Below are 17,036 nucleotides of genomic sequence, written 5' to 3'. Positions count from 1 at the left end.
GAACAAAAGACTAGGTTAGAGGAAGCAAGAACTATTCAATCAGGGAGATTTGAAGTGGCTCTGTCATTTACTAGCCTTGTAAATTTGGGCATTTATTACCTTCTCTAAATCTCTGTTTCTTAATCTGAAAAATATGAATGATAATAGCTACCTCACAGGATTCTTGGATAACTAAATCAGACAATGTATTTTAAATGCCCAATAGAGACTCATCTCTAGTAGACTTTTTTTTTAAGTTTTGTTGAATGAACACATAAAAATAAGTGAGTGAGCAGGTTACTGAGTGAGTAAATGCATTTGAGTGAATAGAACAAATGCTGTAAAAAATGTTATAATGGATTCACCAGGAGATATTTCCTATACAAACAGCAGTTGTCTTGCTTTTTGAAGGGATGGTTAAGATGTCAGCATGCAGAGATGTAGCAGTCAATGAACTAGGAACCTGAAGCTTGAGAAGCAGTGTGAGGAAAGGCCAAGACTGGGGAAGGCATCCCTTTTTTATTGAAAACATTATTTCCTGCTGTTACTTTACCCTTCTCCCCCCTTTTTTTCATCAGTTAAAGAACTCTAAAGATGGGCTGGCTACCAACTCATTCAAGGTGAATCAAATCTCATTAACCAGGTGACAAGTTAGCCCTCACACAATAAGCTATAGGCTTGGATTTTGAAAAGAGAATGTGGGTTATTGTTAAAAATAATATAAATTATTATTGTTGAATGAAGATTTCTGTTGCCTAATTATTATTCAGTGAAATGTTTTAGAGACAGAATCATGGCAATGATGTTGAAGGTACTACAATTTCTTATTTAAAAAAAAAAAAAGAATGTGAACATTTATGTAAAGTCCACTGGAAATCTAATCTCTAGCTTAAGATCTAGAGTCCTATGTGCTTCAGACCTGTCTCAAAATTTGAAGCTGAGAATGATAATCTAGCAGGTAGGATTTATAAGTTGTTGACTTCATCTCTGCACTCTTTAGATGGAAAATGGACTTTGATGACACACTTAAATTAACAAGCCAGTAGGCTGCATTGCTATATTGCTTACCTGTTTGCTTTATTAGTCAGGGTTCATGTCTCTTCATTCTATTGTGTCACTGAGTAATGGAAAAAGAAATTCATTTTGGAATTATACAAAAACTTGGATTCAAATTTTAGCCCTGCTGTTTACTAGATGTGTGAAATTGGACAAGTTACATAATCATTCCAATCCTCTTTAAGATAAGGATAATGCTTCCTAACTTATAAGATTGCTGTGATGATTAGAAATTACATTTTAAAACTACCTATCCTTGTGCTAGGCATATGATAGAATTTGAGAAAAGCTAATCAATATGAAGAATTTATCTTATCTAGTTGTTGATAGAATCTTCTTCACAAATACATGTAAAAATAATTAAAATTCATAATCATAGAAAAAATGTAAATTTTTCTTTGTTATAAAAGCATTCCCGGGGCTTCCCTGGTGGCGCAGTGGTTGGGGGTCCGCCTGCCGATGCAGGAGGCGCAGGTTCATGCCCCGGTCCGGGAGGATCCCACGTGCTACGGAGCGGCTGGGCCCGTGAGCCATGGCCGCTGGGCCTGCGCGTCCAGAGCCTGTGCTCTGCAGCGGGAGGGGCCACAACAGTGAGGGGCCCGCGTACTGCAAAAAAAATAAAAATAAAAAACAAAAAAAAATAAAAGCATTCCCATTTATGTCATACAACATTAAGAAATTCAAGTGAAAACTTTAAAAACCTGTAATACCACTCTACCACCATAGCACACATATAATTTTGCATATTCTCTTTATCTCTTTATTTTTATTTATTATTGCAGTTTTTGAGTTGAAATGGTTGAAAGGATATAATTTTGGAGTTCATTCACGTAGTGTTTTATCATGTTACTCATTTTTTATGTCAGTATACTAAGTATCAGTAAGAAATACCATAATTTATTTAATCATATCATCATTATTAGATATTTGGCTTACCTCCTAGTGGAGGCTATTATTGAAAGCTATATAATTAATAAATGATTTTATGCATATTTAAGGGATTTTGGAGCTGATAGGGGTATTTCCTTTATAGGCTAAATCCCCTAGGTGAGATTAATGGCATATATATATGCCTTTAGTCCTTGAAACATTTTTTTTCAGAATGAACATACATTCTTCTAGAAACCAATAGTCTTCACTGCACGTTATCCAAAGCACTGCTCCTAGAACAATTTAGTAGGATAGAGCAGGCAGAAAAATAAAAGATGAGTGGGGGGAGGGGTTCACTATTAGATTGGGATATGGTAGGGAGAAAAAGGAGATACTTATAATCTATGATTTAATTAAAATCCATGTGCTATAGGCCTTTGGATAAATTGATCATCTATTCTTTAATTCAGTAAGACAGTCTATTAGTCTTTCATCAAGCCTGTTACGAGACAAATGAGAAAACACATAATCCCTGCCTTTTGGGAGTAACACACGATCCTGACTTCTGGAAGCTTATATTTCAGTGGGAGAAATATTTAAGTTTTAATTTTTTTAAATAATTTCAATACAGTTGAGAAGTGTTCCATTGCAGGTTAAGTATGCTACAGGAGGGCAAACAGCTTTACCTTGGAGCATGAGGATTAATTATGTGTATGTGCTGACCTCACAAGAAAAAGAGGGCATTGTTAAATATCTTTTCCTGTTACCATCTCCCAGCTCTGGAAAGTGTGACTGGCCCAACTGAGAGTAGTACTGTATGCCCTATAGACTATTCCTAAAGGTTCAAATGAAGTATCTTATTATGGGTCTTTAATATGCTGGAACCTCCTGCTTAGACTGCTTTGTGTTCACAGTATCTGGCAAATAGTCCTCAATCCTGGTTTGAAGATACAATAAGTAATGTTAACTACCTAAATAGGTAATAGGAATCATGATTCATTTTGAGCTACCCCATCTATGCTAAGCATTTTAAGACACAGGTAGTGTAGAATTAGCTTTATTGAAAAATAATGTGAGAAAAATATCAATCCTTTAATTTGATATTCTTTTAATTTAATTCTGAGCCATCTTTTTAATTTCATCTCAGTAGGTAATGTTCCTTGTTACCTTTTTTGTTCAAGCCTACAACTCGATGTTTTCCCTATTGTAGGAGGATTTGTAAATCTCAACCACCCAGAGTGAGATCATGTTGTCATCAGACTTAACCTGGTAGGAGTTGGGGATTAGATGAGTCTCTGAAGAAGTTTCAAAAGAACCTCACTAAGTAAAGCCAGTTTTATCCAGAACCACTGAAGTTCACAGATTTTAATTAACAATTTGAAATTTGTAATATTACTCAAATTTCAGATGGGTGAGAATTTAACCCTACATTAAAGGAGCCCAGGCAACAGGACACGAGTTACATCACAGAGACTTATTAAATGTGATGGAAATTCGACAGACGAATGCTGACAAACAGGTGCAAGAGCTGAATTAATTTTTAAGCCCTACCACTGAGGAGGAATTGCAGTGCATCGCGTTGACAGCCACAGCACATTGCTAATTTCATTCACAAGCTTAAAAATCTCAATATATTTGAACATGTGAATGTATTAAATTTTAAAAAGTGTAAGTAGCATAAGGGTATCCCAGAACTAAAAATGATAATTTCTCTCTGGGACCTCAAGTCATTTATCTAGCCAGAAGCATGGTGTTTTTTATGAATGAAATCTATCTTACCGCTTCCACATACAAATTGTGTTCTATTATTATATATAGTGCAGCCTGTTACTAAGCAAGCTTTTCTCTTTTTTTTTTTTTAATATGAAATTCCTTGTGAGTCAGAGGAAGACTGAATATTCACTGCTATAGTTTCCAACTTCTGCTGTCATGCGTAAAGGGGGTTTTTAACCAACGTTTCTGATGGTGCTAAGTGGTGATATTCCTGGAGATAAAGAAAAATATAACAAACCAAAACTAGATAAATGCAGAGCCTTGTTTGGTGGTATTATTAAAGATGGTAAGTTGTAAGCCGAAAACTCAGTAAACTCAATATGTTTTCACCAGGAATTTACCTACTTTGGAGTCCCTGGTATATTTGAGCCTTTGATAGAAGCCCTGCAGTGTCTCCACATAAATCTGCATGTATATACAAAACCTTACAGAGATTTCAGGGATTTTATGAATTTCCACATTCAGAATACCATTTATGGTACATCTTGATCTTTATCTGGGACTGGAAGAATATCTCTTATTTAGTGGATTTTCCCCTTTGCCACCTACTGTGCACCAGGCCCTAGACCTGGGACTGGGGATATAAGGAAAATAAGAAAAGGTTTCTGGACTACTTACAGCCTAGTAGGGGCTAGTAGATAAATAGTATAGAGTAGTAAATAGTTTGATTAAAATATCTATTAAAAGGTCATTGCAAAAGCTTCCTGGAGAAAATTGCACCTTAGTGAGTATTAAGGATGAGTAGACATAAACTGTAAGAAGAGGGAAAAGGGCATTCTAGACTGAGAATGAGAACAAGGAGCACTGCCCTGTCATTGGTAAAATTGTGTATTTACAAGAAATGCATAATAACAAATGTATGGAAAAATCAGTCTTCTTTCAACATTTTTCAAGAAGCTTTAAAGAAAAAAAATAAAAGGATCTGGGTTTAATTTCCCAAGATTTTAGCCGTCTGAGCCCTTTATTCCTAATTGTACACAAGCTTGTCCCCTCATTTTGCTTAGCTGGAGAATATTAAGTATTCATTTTTAGAACATAAAAAAAACTGTAAAGGGCTCCCTTCCTAGGGAGTCAGGAAAAGCCCAGTATGTACTGCATTGGATGAGTCTAGATTCCTAATCAAAAACATGTAATCAGTACCTGCCCAAAAGTCTTTTTATAATGGCAGCAGTAGCAACTGTTTCTTTTTTAAACCCACTATCAAGAAAGCTGATGAAAAAGAGACAAATGCACAGTCTAATAACCTGAGCTAACAATATATTATTTTCAATGGAACGAAAAGGACAAAAGCCAAAGGTATTCATTACTGTTCCCAGGGTAAGAGATCAGGGCAGTTTCTGCCTTCACCACATGTGCAGTCTTTAGGCTTGACAATGCACATCTCCCCAAGGGAAATGTGGAAAGAAAGCCAAACTCTTGCAACTTGATGCAAAGTGATTTGAGTTCCATTACAACATCTCTCAGTAAAAGGCTATTCAGGCTTAGAGTAAAGATTCCACACTCATTTTCTCCCAGAAAATGAGATTGTTATATAAACACCAGACATGGAATCAGAGCTTCTGGAAATCGATCTAAACCATGTGATTTCATCTTAACTTCCTTAAATTCTAACCAGGAAAAAGGAGGTGAGATAGTTTAGTGAACATACAATCTTAAAATTGTTACCTTGTTTTGGGCACACTTAAAAACTCAAGAACATCCTAAGGAAATTTTAAAAATTACAAACCTATATAATAATATTGGGGTTTTTGTTTTTTTCTGTTTAGATGAACTAATGCTGATCTGGGCTTCCCTGAATGTGTTTCTCAGATGAACTCACCAGAAATGTTATGCCTTTCTTCTGGGAAAGTTAGGCTCATTCAGTATTTCAAAAAAGGGGATGTTAGGGTACACTTCACGTTAAAAGGATCTGAGTTCCCATTTGACTCCTGTGAACTTGAGAAGATACATTTTACACCTTAGTTTTTGACCTTTAAATGGAAATAAGGATATTTACTTCTTACCTCTCAGGGTTATTATAGGGATTTAACAATGTAATTAAGATATTTGGAAAGTTATTAACACAAAACCTGTTTTCAATATTTTCCAAAGTGTGTTACCCAGCAAATGAGTTCTATGGAATAAATAGTTGTTATTAAAAATTAAAAGTTCTGTTTCAAACAGTTTGGACATGCTAGGTAAACAAAGTTAAATGGTTGCCTTCAGAGCTTTACCATGCTAATGGGTATTGTGAGTCTCCAAAAGAGGAGTATAGCATGCTGCGTTTCTCAGACTTATAACAGACACGTTGGTGTTTGGTTGGGGGTGCAAGTGCTATAGTTTACAAGATCACTGTTCTGCAGAACAGTAGTTTGGAAAATGCTGTCTATATGAGGGCCAAAGATCCCTTCCCCCTCCCTCTCCACTCCCCCTCCCCCTCCCCCTCCTCCTTCCCTTAATAGTATGTACAATCCTTCTTTATAACCCTCTTCCCAATATTTATTTATTTATCATTCTCTTCTTTGGGTTTGAATTTCTTGAGGACAAGGACTATGTCTTCATAAACATTTTAATCCCCAGTGTTTACCACATTGTACATAATAAATATTGGCTAAGTGAATGATGCTGTAATTACTGATATACATCATTCAGGATGTAATTACTGGGTTTTTTTGGAGCTGTGAAAACAATGGGCCTGGTTTAAAATGACTCCAAATATATTTTATCCTTGTGGAACTGTGCCTAAGAAAGCAGATAAACCTGTACAGAAAAATGTTCCATGAGAACTAAAGCAAAGAAATAAAAAAAGAACAGAGAAAGAATATTATGTGCTTAGAATGCCATAATACAAGTTGTATAGTTAGGTGGCAAGAGGAATCTAGGAGTGTAATTAAGGAAAATAATCTCCTGGACAGGTGAGTGCAATCTGGAAGGTTAGGTTAATGAAATTAGGGTTTTAATTCTTAGCATCAGTTATTATAAGTCAAGGTCAAACTGGAAAAAAATTTTTTAATGATTTCTCATTCCTATGCCATGCTAAGTCTTCATACTTTTAAGGCCTAAATACTGCTTAGTAAACTTAGAAGTATGCCGTTAATTTGTACATAAGGAAAATTTTAACTTCATTCTGGATGCTGAGTTGTTTTAGTCTGATGCCTAAATCCGATAAGCATTACTCAGATGCTTCAGGGGTTTTCAGCAGCCCTCTATCCTACCTACTGTGCTATTAGTTCAGGATGAAAATAAAATTAGTTTGGCAGAACCTCAAATTAACCTATCAAATCCCCTCATCACTTATTCCATTTTACAACTGAGAATAATAAATAAATGTGTGAATGACATTCATAAAGTGACTACTTTATGCCAAGTGTGCACTAGGTGCTCCTGAATATTTTCTTTATTTGATTTTCAGAATAATCCTGTGAGAAGTGTTATCACCTCATCTTCTAGTGGGGAAACAAACTCAGAAGTTGTGCTATTGCCCCACATCAAACAGCTATAAAAATGTAAAAGATCTTATACTGAGCCTAGTCTCTCCTTTCTAAAGTTTAGCCCTATTTCTGTTACATCATGTCATCTTAATATAATATTACCATTTCTTATGCTTTTCCATAGGGATGGTTAAAATGTGTATGTATAAACACAGTACTTACAAATAGCCTGACCAAGACTTAAGTGAAGACAACTACTCAACTTTAATGAAGGACATGTAAAATATTAATGGAAATACTGTTTCTTGGATGGATTGTTTGATATGATAAGGTAAATTTTTCCAGATCAGTTTAGAAATTTACTGTAATTCCAATCAAAATGTTTATCATTATATACTTTATTATTTCTAAATTTAATTCGGAATCATAAATGAATGAAAATACACAAAAAAATTTTGAAAAGAAAGGTAATGGCATGGGAAAGGGGGACTTACTCCACCTGATAGCAAAATGTACTGGAAAATTTTTAAAAGCAGTAATCATCTGGTATTAGCAGAAAAATAGAGAAATACATCAGTGCAACACAATTGAGAATCCAGAACCAGATTTGTATCTAAAAATGTAGCATATGATCAAAGCAGTACTTCAAATGAGTAGGGAAATAACATGCTATTTCATAAATAGGGCAATTAGCTATGTGGTTTTTAAAAACTAAAGTTAGATCCCTACTTCATACTATACTAAAAATTAAACTTCTTGTGGATCAAATATTTAAATGTAAGAAATAAAACCAGAAATATACCAGAAAAACATAGACTTGGTTATATCTAAAATCTTGGGGTGAGGAAAGCCTTCCTAAACTCGACAAAATCTAAAAGACATGAAAATTTCTTTTTAGCAGAAAATTCTAAATTTTTATATAGCAGAAAAATATCTACAAAGTAAAAAGACAGTCACAATCCAGGAAAAATATTTGTAACTATCCATGAGAGGAAAATGCTTTATATCTATTTTATAAATAGTTCTGCCAAATCAATAAAGAAAAAAGCAACATCACATTAAGGGTTTGTTCAAGCAATTCATAGCTAAAATCAAATGGTCATTAGATTTGAGAGGATGCCCACTTCTACTAATTGCCAAAGAAATGCAAATTAAAACAACTATAAGCTAACATTTGCCTACTATTAGACTAGTCAAAGTTACAAAAAGTAATAGCTTCCAGTACTAGTTGAGTACGTGGGGAGGTGGACTCTCTCAAATACTATTGGTGGAAGTAAACTGGTACAATCTATTTAGACAGTAAATTTAGAAGCATTGATTCAAATTTAAATGGGCATAAATAGCCTTTGACCTAACACTAATTCTATAGGCATAGTATCACAAGTTCACATACAGTTAAAGTATTTTTCCCAGATTGTGACTTTTTACTTTGTAGAGGTTTTCTGCCATGTTGAATTTTTAAAAATATGCAGTTCACATGTTTACTGCAGCATTTTTTTGTGATAGTAAAAATAGAAAACATCCCAAATATTCCTGCTGTGGTGGCAATATGAGCTCCACCAAAGTAGAGACTGCCTCTACCTTAATTACCATTCCCAGTTAGCTGGTACTGTTCTTGACAGTATAAACATTTGTTAAATGAACAAACAAAATGGACTATAATGTGTCTATACAACTGAAATTATTTTTAAAAGTAAGGCAATTAAACAAGTTGCAGATATTGTACAGATCATTCCCTTTTTACAAATATATATATGTATGCATGTACATACATTTATATACAAGTGTCATATATATCTATTAAGAAAAAAGTTAGAAAGTATACCTCTTGATTGCCTCTTAGGGTGGAATTTAAGGAGAAGCGACATTAACATTTTACTGCATATACTACAGATAATATATCTTTTTGCTTTTGTTTTTGTTGTTTTAGCAATGACTATGTTTATAACTTTAAAGTACAAATACAATCATTCTTTCAATCTACTAACTCTTCTTGCTGTAAAAGATTTATAGCAGTTAACAAAGTCTCTGTTTTCACTGAGTGTATATTCTAGTGGAGGAAGACAGATGGTAAACAAATAAATATTATCCCTGATAAGGTATTATGAAAAAAAATAAATAAAACCATGTAAGGGGACTCCAGTGACAGGGTGCTATTTTTCTGTTCTAATTCTGCAGTGTTTGAGAAGAGACCTGAGTGAGGTAAGGAGTAACCAATCCAGGTATATATAGGCAGATAGATATTCTTGGTACAGGTCAAAGGACCCAGGATGAACACGCCATGAATTAGTTAAGATTACAGAGCTCAAGATCAGGAGATGAGTTCAGAGAAATGGGGGTGGTGAGAAGCAGAAATTGTGTATAACATAGGGACATTTGGCCAAGGTAAGAAGAACTTCAGTTCCTATTTCATGTGATAGGAAGATACTAGAGGTTTTGAACCATGGAATGACATCCAATTTTTGTACACAAAGATCTGTCTGATGACTGTGTGGAAAAGATGATGATGGCTTGGAGTAGGGTGAGACAGGCAAGCAAACTAGTAATCACAGTAGTGTAATAAGTGCTATGTGAAGAGTTAAGCACACCTCTTCCCACTTAGAACTAATATACATTGGCCTGGTGTGAAGTAAATCTGTTGATGGACTATAAACCAGAAAAAGGAGATTTTCTCTCGGTACCAAACCAAATGACCCAAACTGTGATTGAGTCCATATTTTGTCTTACCTGCTCTCTGCCTTAATCAAATGAATTAGCCATACAAGACTTTGTGATTAAGCTCAGGAAATGGAAAAACAGAGAGACCAGTTTCTATTTCTGATAACAGGATGTGGGAGATGAGAAAGCAGTGAAGGATTGCAAAACAGCCAGCTACTCAGAGTCAGGGAGCATGTATCACTAATATTTTTCTTCCTATGGCCTAAATCAGATTCCAGCTCATAGGTAGGCATTGGTTCTGGTATAGTTTTTGAATCTTTTTTCCTGATGACCTGTAGGCAAATGTTCCTACCTAGTCTATGCATACCTAAGAACTCTGTGGCAGAGTTGCTCTCTGACCAGTGACTTTCACAAGGAAACCCTTTTTTGCTACCTCAGAGGCACAGGACATTTACTGATTGTCTTTAAAGTTTCCAATTCAGACAAAGAATCTTGCTTAATTCTTGATAGCAGTATTGTCTTTTCTTATATTCTTGTCTGTTTGTAACAATGCCAGTTGATGTTTTGTTTTTACTACTTTAATTTTCATTGCCATATGCTATTTTATATACTTTTGTTTCTTTATTTCATTTTACACAATCTGCATTGTCAACCTCTCTTCCCATAAATTACAGACACAAAAGTGCCAGTAAAAAGGAAGGGAGGATATGTGCCTTTCATCCCCAGAGCAGCACCAAAAAGCTGCGCGAAGCACGTTGCCCATTGCAGTCCCTTGTCATCTCTCTAAAAATGGAACTTGAGGAGGCTGACAGAACCACACCTAGAAATCCTTCCCAAGAAATCCAGTGGACATAGTCCATATTAGAATTCCCTAAACAAAAGTAAGAAAGCCCCAGAAGGAAAGCTTCATGGAATGTAGTTATCCTATTATCTTCAGGATCATCCATTCCTAAATATAAACAAAAGCTCTTATTTTCTTTCTCCAGGATATGATATTGACAAGGCCTAATTAGACCTTATAAAGACAAGCTTATCTGGTCACAGTGGTGTTAATTTGTGAGCTCCAGATTCATAGAGTGGATGTACTTAATGTGAACATGAATTATATAAACTTGACATTGCATAATATAAAATGTTAATAAAGTCTCACTTTATGTGAATACTTTGAAATAAAAACAGATTTCCTCAATTAAAAAAATCAGTCAGGAATCTCATAGTTTCATAACTAGCTGGCTGAATGAATTATAAACTATAATTATAGCAGAGGAAGGTGCCATTTTAGCTGGTAAACAGAAATGCCTACCATAATTTGTCATGTCAAATGAACCAATGCTCTTGTTTATATTAGAATTTCTATGGGGATTTCAGACATTACTTTGTTATTTTAACATTTCCTATTTGTATTAGCTTTAAAAAACATTTAAAGATAATATCAAGGAAGTGTTAATTAAGCTCTCTGCTTTTCTATCATTTCATCAATTTAGTTAACACATATCCAGGCATGGCTAATTCAGGGTGCTATGTTAAAAACCACATCCTCAAATATATATCTTTGAAATGTGATAAAATGCAAAGAAAACTAAGCAGTTACCATGTTGAGCCATGGTTTTAATTTCTACAAAATATTAGAGATGATAAGAAAAACAATTTTTCAAGCCTTGAAGCAAAAATATCCTACAGTATTTGTTGATCCATATGCTCCATGAATGTTTACCTTCTATTTTACATTAAAATCCATATACATTAAAATGTATTTTATATTACATTTCTCCTTTGAAAAAATTAGCATTGAATTAGGCAAGGTTTGAATCACATAAGGACTTCAGGAATGCAACCTTCTTGAAGCGTTCTCTAAATCCAAGCTCTAAATTGTGAATAGTTGCATGTTTGTTCAGATCCTTAGAATGTTTCGAAATACATTGCCCAGTGACCAAAACTCTTTCCTGGAAAATGGAGAAATTGAATAGCAAAGGGAAAGAAGTTGACCTCCCTCCTCAGCTTTGACTTTGGCATTTTGTTTCTGAGAGACCTTGTTGTTGGAAGATAAATTCCCTAATGTCTAACGTTTTCTAGCCTTTCAGCAAAGTAGATTTTGTAGGGGAAGAGTGAACCATAACACTGATTTGGTTAACATCAGGCTGCCGAGTTCTCAGCTCTGTGGTACAGGTAAAATATTATTTCTCCCCTCCTCTGATCCAGTTTCCTAAGAAGATTAATCAGATGTGTCTTAATGTACTTTACTACCAGAGCTACAGATTACTAAATGTGAACTGTTATTAAATTGTGAGATTCCCTTATATGTGCTGAATAAGAGAGGTTTGTGAGATATATATTTTATGGTTTTAGTGTTTACTCTTAGGTCCATGATCCATTTTGAATTAATTTTTGTGTATGGTGTGGAGTAAGGGTTGAAGTTCATTTTATTTTGTACAAATAATCACTTTCATTGAAAATCTGTTCTTTCTCCGTTGAATTAACTTGACATTTTGATCAAAACATAATTGCCTATATAAATGTGGGTCATTTTTCTGAAGCATGTAAATTTTTGGAACTATGTTATTTGGTGCATATGCATTTGTAATTGTATCTTACTGCTGTCTTGATCATTTCTCTCAATAGTAAATGTTTATTTTGGGGTCTAGCAATTCTTCTTTTTAAAAGTTTATTTTGTCTAATGGTAGTATACTCTCTGGGTTTTTTTTTTTTTTTTTTGCTTAATCTCTACATGGTATACTTTTTCACAGCCTCTTGCTTACTTTTATTTGTGTTTTTATATTTAATGTGCATTTCTGTAGACAATGTATAATTAGGTCTTGCTAGTTTTCAGTCAGTCTCTACGTTTTTATTGGAGTGTTTAGTACCCTTACATTTAATGTGATTATTTTTATATTTGGATTTATTGTCTGCCATTTTGCTATTTGTCTTCTCTTTGTCTCATTTTTATTTTCCTGTTCTTCTGCCTTCTTTTGTGTTAAACAATATTTTGTGGATTAATTTTATTATTATTTTATTCACTTATTAGCTTTATTTCTTTGCATTATTTTTTGTTATTGCTCTAGGGACCACAATATGCAACTTTAACTTCCAGTAAAATATAGGAACCTTGTACTAGTGTAGTTTCATTTACACACTCTCATCCTTTGTGCTGTTGCTGTCATATGCAATACATATCTATATTATAAAACCAAGAATGTTATATTATAATTTTACTTAGAGTCTTGCCTTTTAAAGAAATTAAGAATGACAGAAAGACAGTCCTGTCTTTTAAGAAATTAAGAGAATTATTTCTTATCTTCATATCATATCACTCATATTTTCATTACCCTCTCTCTATCCAAGTTATCACCTGATGTTATTTTATTTCAGCCTGAAGTATTTCCTTTTGCATTTCTTAAATTTAGAGCTGTTAGCAATGAATTTTCTCATTTTTAAATTATTTGAAAATGTCTTTGAACCTTTAATTCTGAAGAATGGTTTTAAAAATAGCTTTCTTGGAAGACAGGGTTTTTTTCCTCAACAATTTGAATGTTATTCCAGTATCTTATAGACTCCATTATCCTAATGAGATATTAGCTGTTAATCATATTTTTGTTCTCCTATGTAATATATTGTTTTTCTGTGTTATATTCAAGATTTTTCTTATTATCTTCAGCTTGTAGTAGTTTGATCATGATGCATCTAGGTGCAGTTTTCTTTGTTTATTCTATTTGAGGTCCATTGAATTTTTTGTAGCTGAGAGTTAATATTTTTCATCAAAGTTAGGAAGGTTTTCATTATTATTTATTCAAATATTTGTTCACCCTTTTCTCTTTCTCTGCTCTTGTTTGACTCCATTTACCCTTAAGAGTTCTGAAATATGTTTCTGACAGAATAGTTTTAAACTTTGATGGAAGGCTCGGAAATAAAATGGAGAAGTAGGGATGAAATGACACAGTTTTCTAAGGAAACTTAGTTCCTTAAATATACACACAACACAACCCAGTAAATTTACAGTGGAAAATATTAATGTTACCTATTTGTCCTCTTTTCCTGTTTTTACAAAATCTGTTTGTAGGTGCATTTCCTCCATCTGCTACTTATGCACGAAAAGACTTGCTACAACGATCTACCCATATCGCTACCAAGACTTTCCAAGCTTTTCGCATATTTGTGAACAATGAACTCAATGAACTTTACACAGGACTGAAGACAGCTCAGAAGTTTCTGAGACCTGGTGGTCGCCTGGTTGCCCTCTCCTTCCATTCACTGGAGGATCGCATCATCAAACGATTCCTGCTTGGGATAAGCATGACACAAAGGTTTAACCTAAGTGCTAGACAGAAGGTGATACAAAAATCACAGTTGGGTTCAGATCATGAAAACACGGAAGGAGTCTCTATAGGAAGGGCCCCTTTAATGTGGAAAGTAATGCATAAGAAGGTACTTACTCCGGAAGATCAAGATGTACAAAATAACCCCAGAGGACGCTCAGCCAAGCTTAGAGCAGCTATCAAATTATGAGAAAGTTATCATCATCTGATTCTTCAAGTTCTTCCTCACAGTTTCTCGTGTAATATTCCTGAACAGCCTAATATAAGAAAGTGGGGGATATATAGAGATATGTACTATATATGTGTGGAAATAGGGGGTATTTAGCATTTTTTTCTCAAAAAGAAAATGTAGGAAATATTAGCATGACACAGATAGCTCAATTCAAGATGCAGCAGTGTCTCAAAACTGGAAAAATTGTTTATCTTAGCATTATATTTGACTTTTGAAATGCAGTCCTTTCTCTAACCGGGAATTTTTTTAAAAAGAAGAAGAAGAAGAAGAAGAAGAGAATATGTGTATTTACTTAACTATGTAAATTCAAGCTGTCAAAAGAGAGATTATAATTATATCTGCATGCCCAAATTCTGAATTTAGATATTCAAATTTGCAACAGACTGTCTATAACTCAAATAATTAATAATGATCATAAAATGAATTTTAATTTTCCTACTTGGGAATAATTACTACTATAGCCTTCTCAAATATAGGTACTATGAAAATTTAAAATATTCAAGTATTATTTTAAAAATGCATTATACTGATAAATTTCATTACTGAAATTACAGTGTTCATTGTTTTAAAGGGATTTTTCAGTATGATATATGCCATGTTTTCATATATTAGAAACTAAAAATGTAGAATTGCTCTAATAGCTCTCACAGAGAGTGTTTCACAAAACTTATATTTAAAGTCAATTGTGTTTATTTTAATAATAGCCCAGAATGCTTTTGATAAATAAAAATCTGTCATCATTTGAATCCTGCAATTTTAAATTGGGCTATTCAAAATATTCAAAGTCTATTTGAAATGGAAAAGTATGTTATCTCTTCCAGATACTAAAATCAATGATTTTATTTACAAATAGTAATTGTAATTGTAAAATGTTTATTCAGGTGAAGTTCACGTGGCAGAGGATTCTTTAACAAATTAATGAAATTGATTCAGTATTCACATAACTTTTTATACATTAATATGCACTTCTAATTTATTCAGTTATGCAGCAAGTACTGAACTAGGCAAAGAAACAAAGGCGAGTAAAATACACATAGCCCATAGTATTAGTCCTGTGGAGTTTATAGTCTAGCCAAGAAGAGCAATGGTAGTTAAATGATCATAAATATTAGTATAAAATTGACAAAGCGGTAAGGGCTATAAAGAAGTAGTACAAGGTACCATAAGTACATCTAGTAGGGATTTCATCTACTGAAGGAAACCAGGTCTGACAACATGGTGCTTGATTTGTGACTTGAAGGATGAATAAGTGATAATTAGTAAAAGGGTACATGGGCATGTTCATTAAAGGTGCATGTAAATGATTGTTTTCTTAAGTAGTTTCCCTTGAAGTCATATTTATACTATTAATTTGCTCAGTAAACTATTTATTCAAATACAGGAAAAATTCATCTTCTCAATTATGATTACAAACTCTAAGTTGGTGAATCCAATGAATAAAATATCAACATAACTATATGGGCAAAAGATAAGAATTAAATACTTGAATTTACCTCAGACTTACTTTATCTACCTCTGTAATATTTAGCTTTAGTTCCCAAGTTTGTTTACCACTTGTAATTTACAGACTTTATTCAGATCCGAACAATTCTGCAGTGAAATCAGAACTAGAAAATATTCTAGGGAACAGTATGCTCAAATTAGAAACAAATGAAAGTACCTAGCTTAATCTCCTCAGTCCTTCCTGAAGAATTTAAGTTCCTCTTTTTATGTACGTCATATTTGTGAATGAGAATGATTCCCAAAGGTAAGTGCCCATCTGAGTATCTGATCAGAATATAAAAGATCGCATCTAATATTCAACAATGATTCACCTATTTCATCAATCATTTTTGGATGCTATATAATACAGGAATCTTTTCATTAATGTTAAATGGAAATTGACTGCCCTGGGTTGGATGGCATCCTTACAAACTTCATGTCCTTTGCAAAACCTCATAATGTGACCTTATGTGGAAATATGGCTATTGCAGATGTAAGTAGTTAAGAGGAGGTCATACTGGAGCAGGGAAGGCCCTTAATCCAATATGTCTGTGTCATTATAAGAAGAGGAGAAGAGAGAGACACAGGGAAGAATGCCACATGAAGGTAGAGGCAGAAATTGAAGTGATACATCTACAAGCCAAGGGACACCAAGAATTGCTGGCAACCATAAGAAGCTAGGAGAGAAGCATGGAATAGATTCTCCCTCATAGACTTTAGTAGGAACTAATAACTCTGCTGATACCTTGGTTTCAGACTTCCAGGCTCCAGAACAGTGACAGAATAAATTTCTGCTATTTTATGCCAGCCAATCTGTGGTAATTTATTACGGCAGCCCTAAGGAACTAATACTCTGACCCAAAAAAAAAAAATCTTGAAAAATATTCATGAAGAAAAAATCGTGCTTCAATAAACACAAAATTGGTTTCAAAATGTTGTAGTGTAAAAATATATTAGCTTCTTTTCTGTAATTAGGCTGTTTGCCACAATCATTCTTACTTGACTCTTAGTTTTAGTTGTAGGATGCATAATAAAATACATGAATGAGTTTCAAATTGTTAACTCTGGAGAATGGTTTAGGGAAATTCATACAATACATATAGAAAATAAAACAGATTATTGAAATGAATACATTTTAGTACATTTTATTGGAAAAGTACATTGCTTTTCCAATAAAATATAAGCTATATAAAACAAACAGTTGTTTTACATTTCAGAATCTTTGTATTGACTGCTCTCTACCAATCATTTTAATATAACATCCAT

At 33.7% G+C, this 17,036-nt stretch overlaps 1 protein-coding gene across 7 annotated transcripts in view; it reads left to right on the top strand.

The window, feature by feature from the left end:
- METTL15 (methyltransferase 15, mitochondrial 12S rRNA N4-cytidine) overlaps positions 1-17,036 on the top strand; it is a 374,509-nt gene that overhangs the window by 183,155 nt on the left and 174,318 nt on the right. For 2 of the 7 annotated variants that reach the window (XM_060159486.1, XM_060159487.1), the window contains exon 6: positions 13,801-15,640. The exons of 2 other annotated variants lie outside the window; for them this stretch is intronic. In XM_060159486.1, coding sequence (XP_060015469.1) covers positions 13,801-14,246 — 446 coding nt within the window. In that variant the 3' untranslated portion in view covers positions 14,247-15,640. Of the gene's footprint in view, positions 1-557; positions 600-7,069; positions 7,164-7,272; positions 7,420-13,800; positions 15,641-17,036 lie in introns of those variants that run through there. 3 more of the 7 variants (XR_009542403.1, XR_009542402.1, XM_060159489.1) reach the window with 3 other exon arrangements.

This window comes from Lagenorhynchus albirostris, chromosome 9 (assembly GCF_949774975.1).
Source record: "Lagenorhynchus albirostris chromosome 9, mLagAlb1.1, whole genome shotgun sequence".
In the NCBI taxonomy this organism is placed as follows: domain Eukaryota; kingdom Metazoa; phylum Chordata; class Mammalia; order Artiodactyla; family Delphinidae; genus Lagenorhynchus; species Lagenorhynchus albirostris.
Note: the sequence above shows the minus strand (reverse complement) of the source record. Positions and strands in the feature narration are given on the sequence as shown.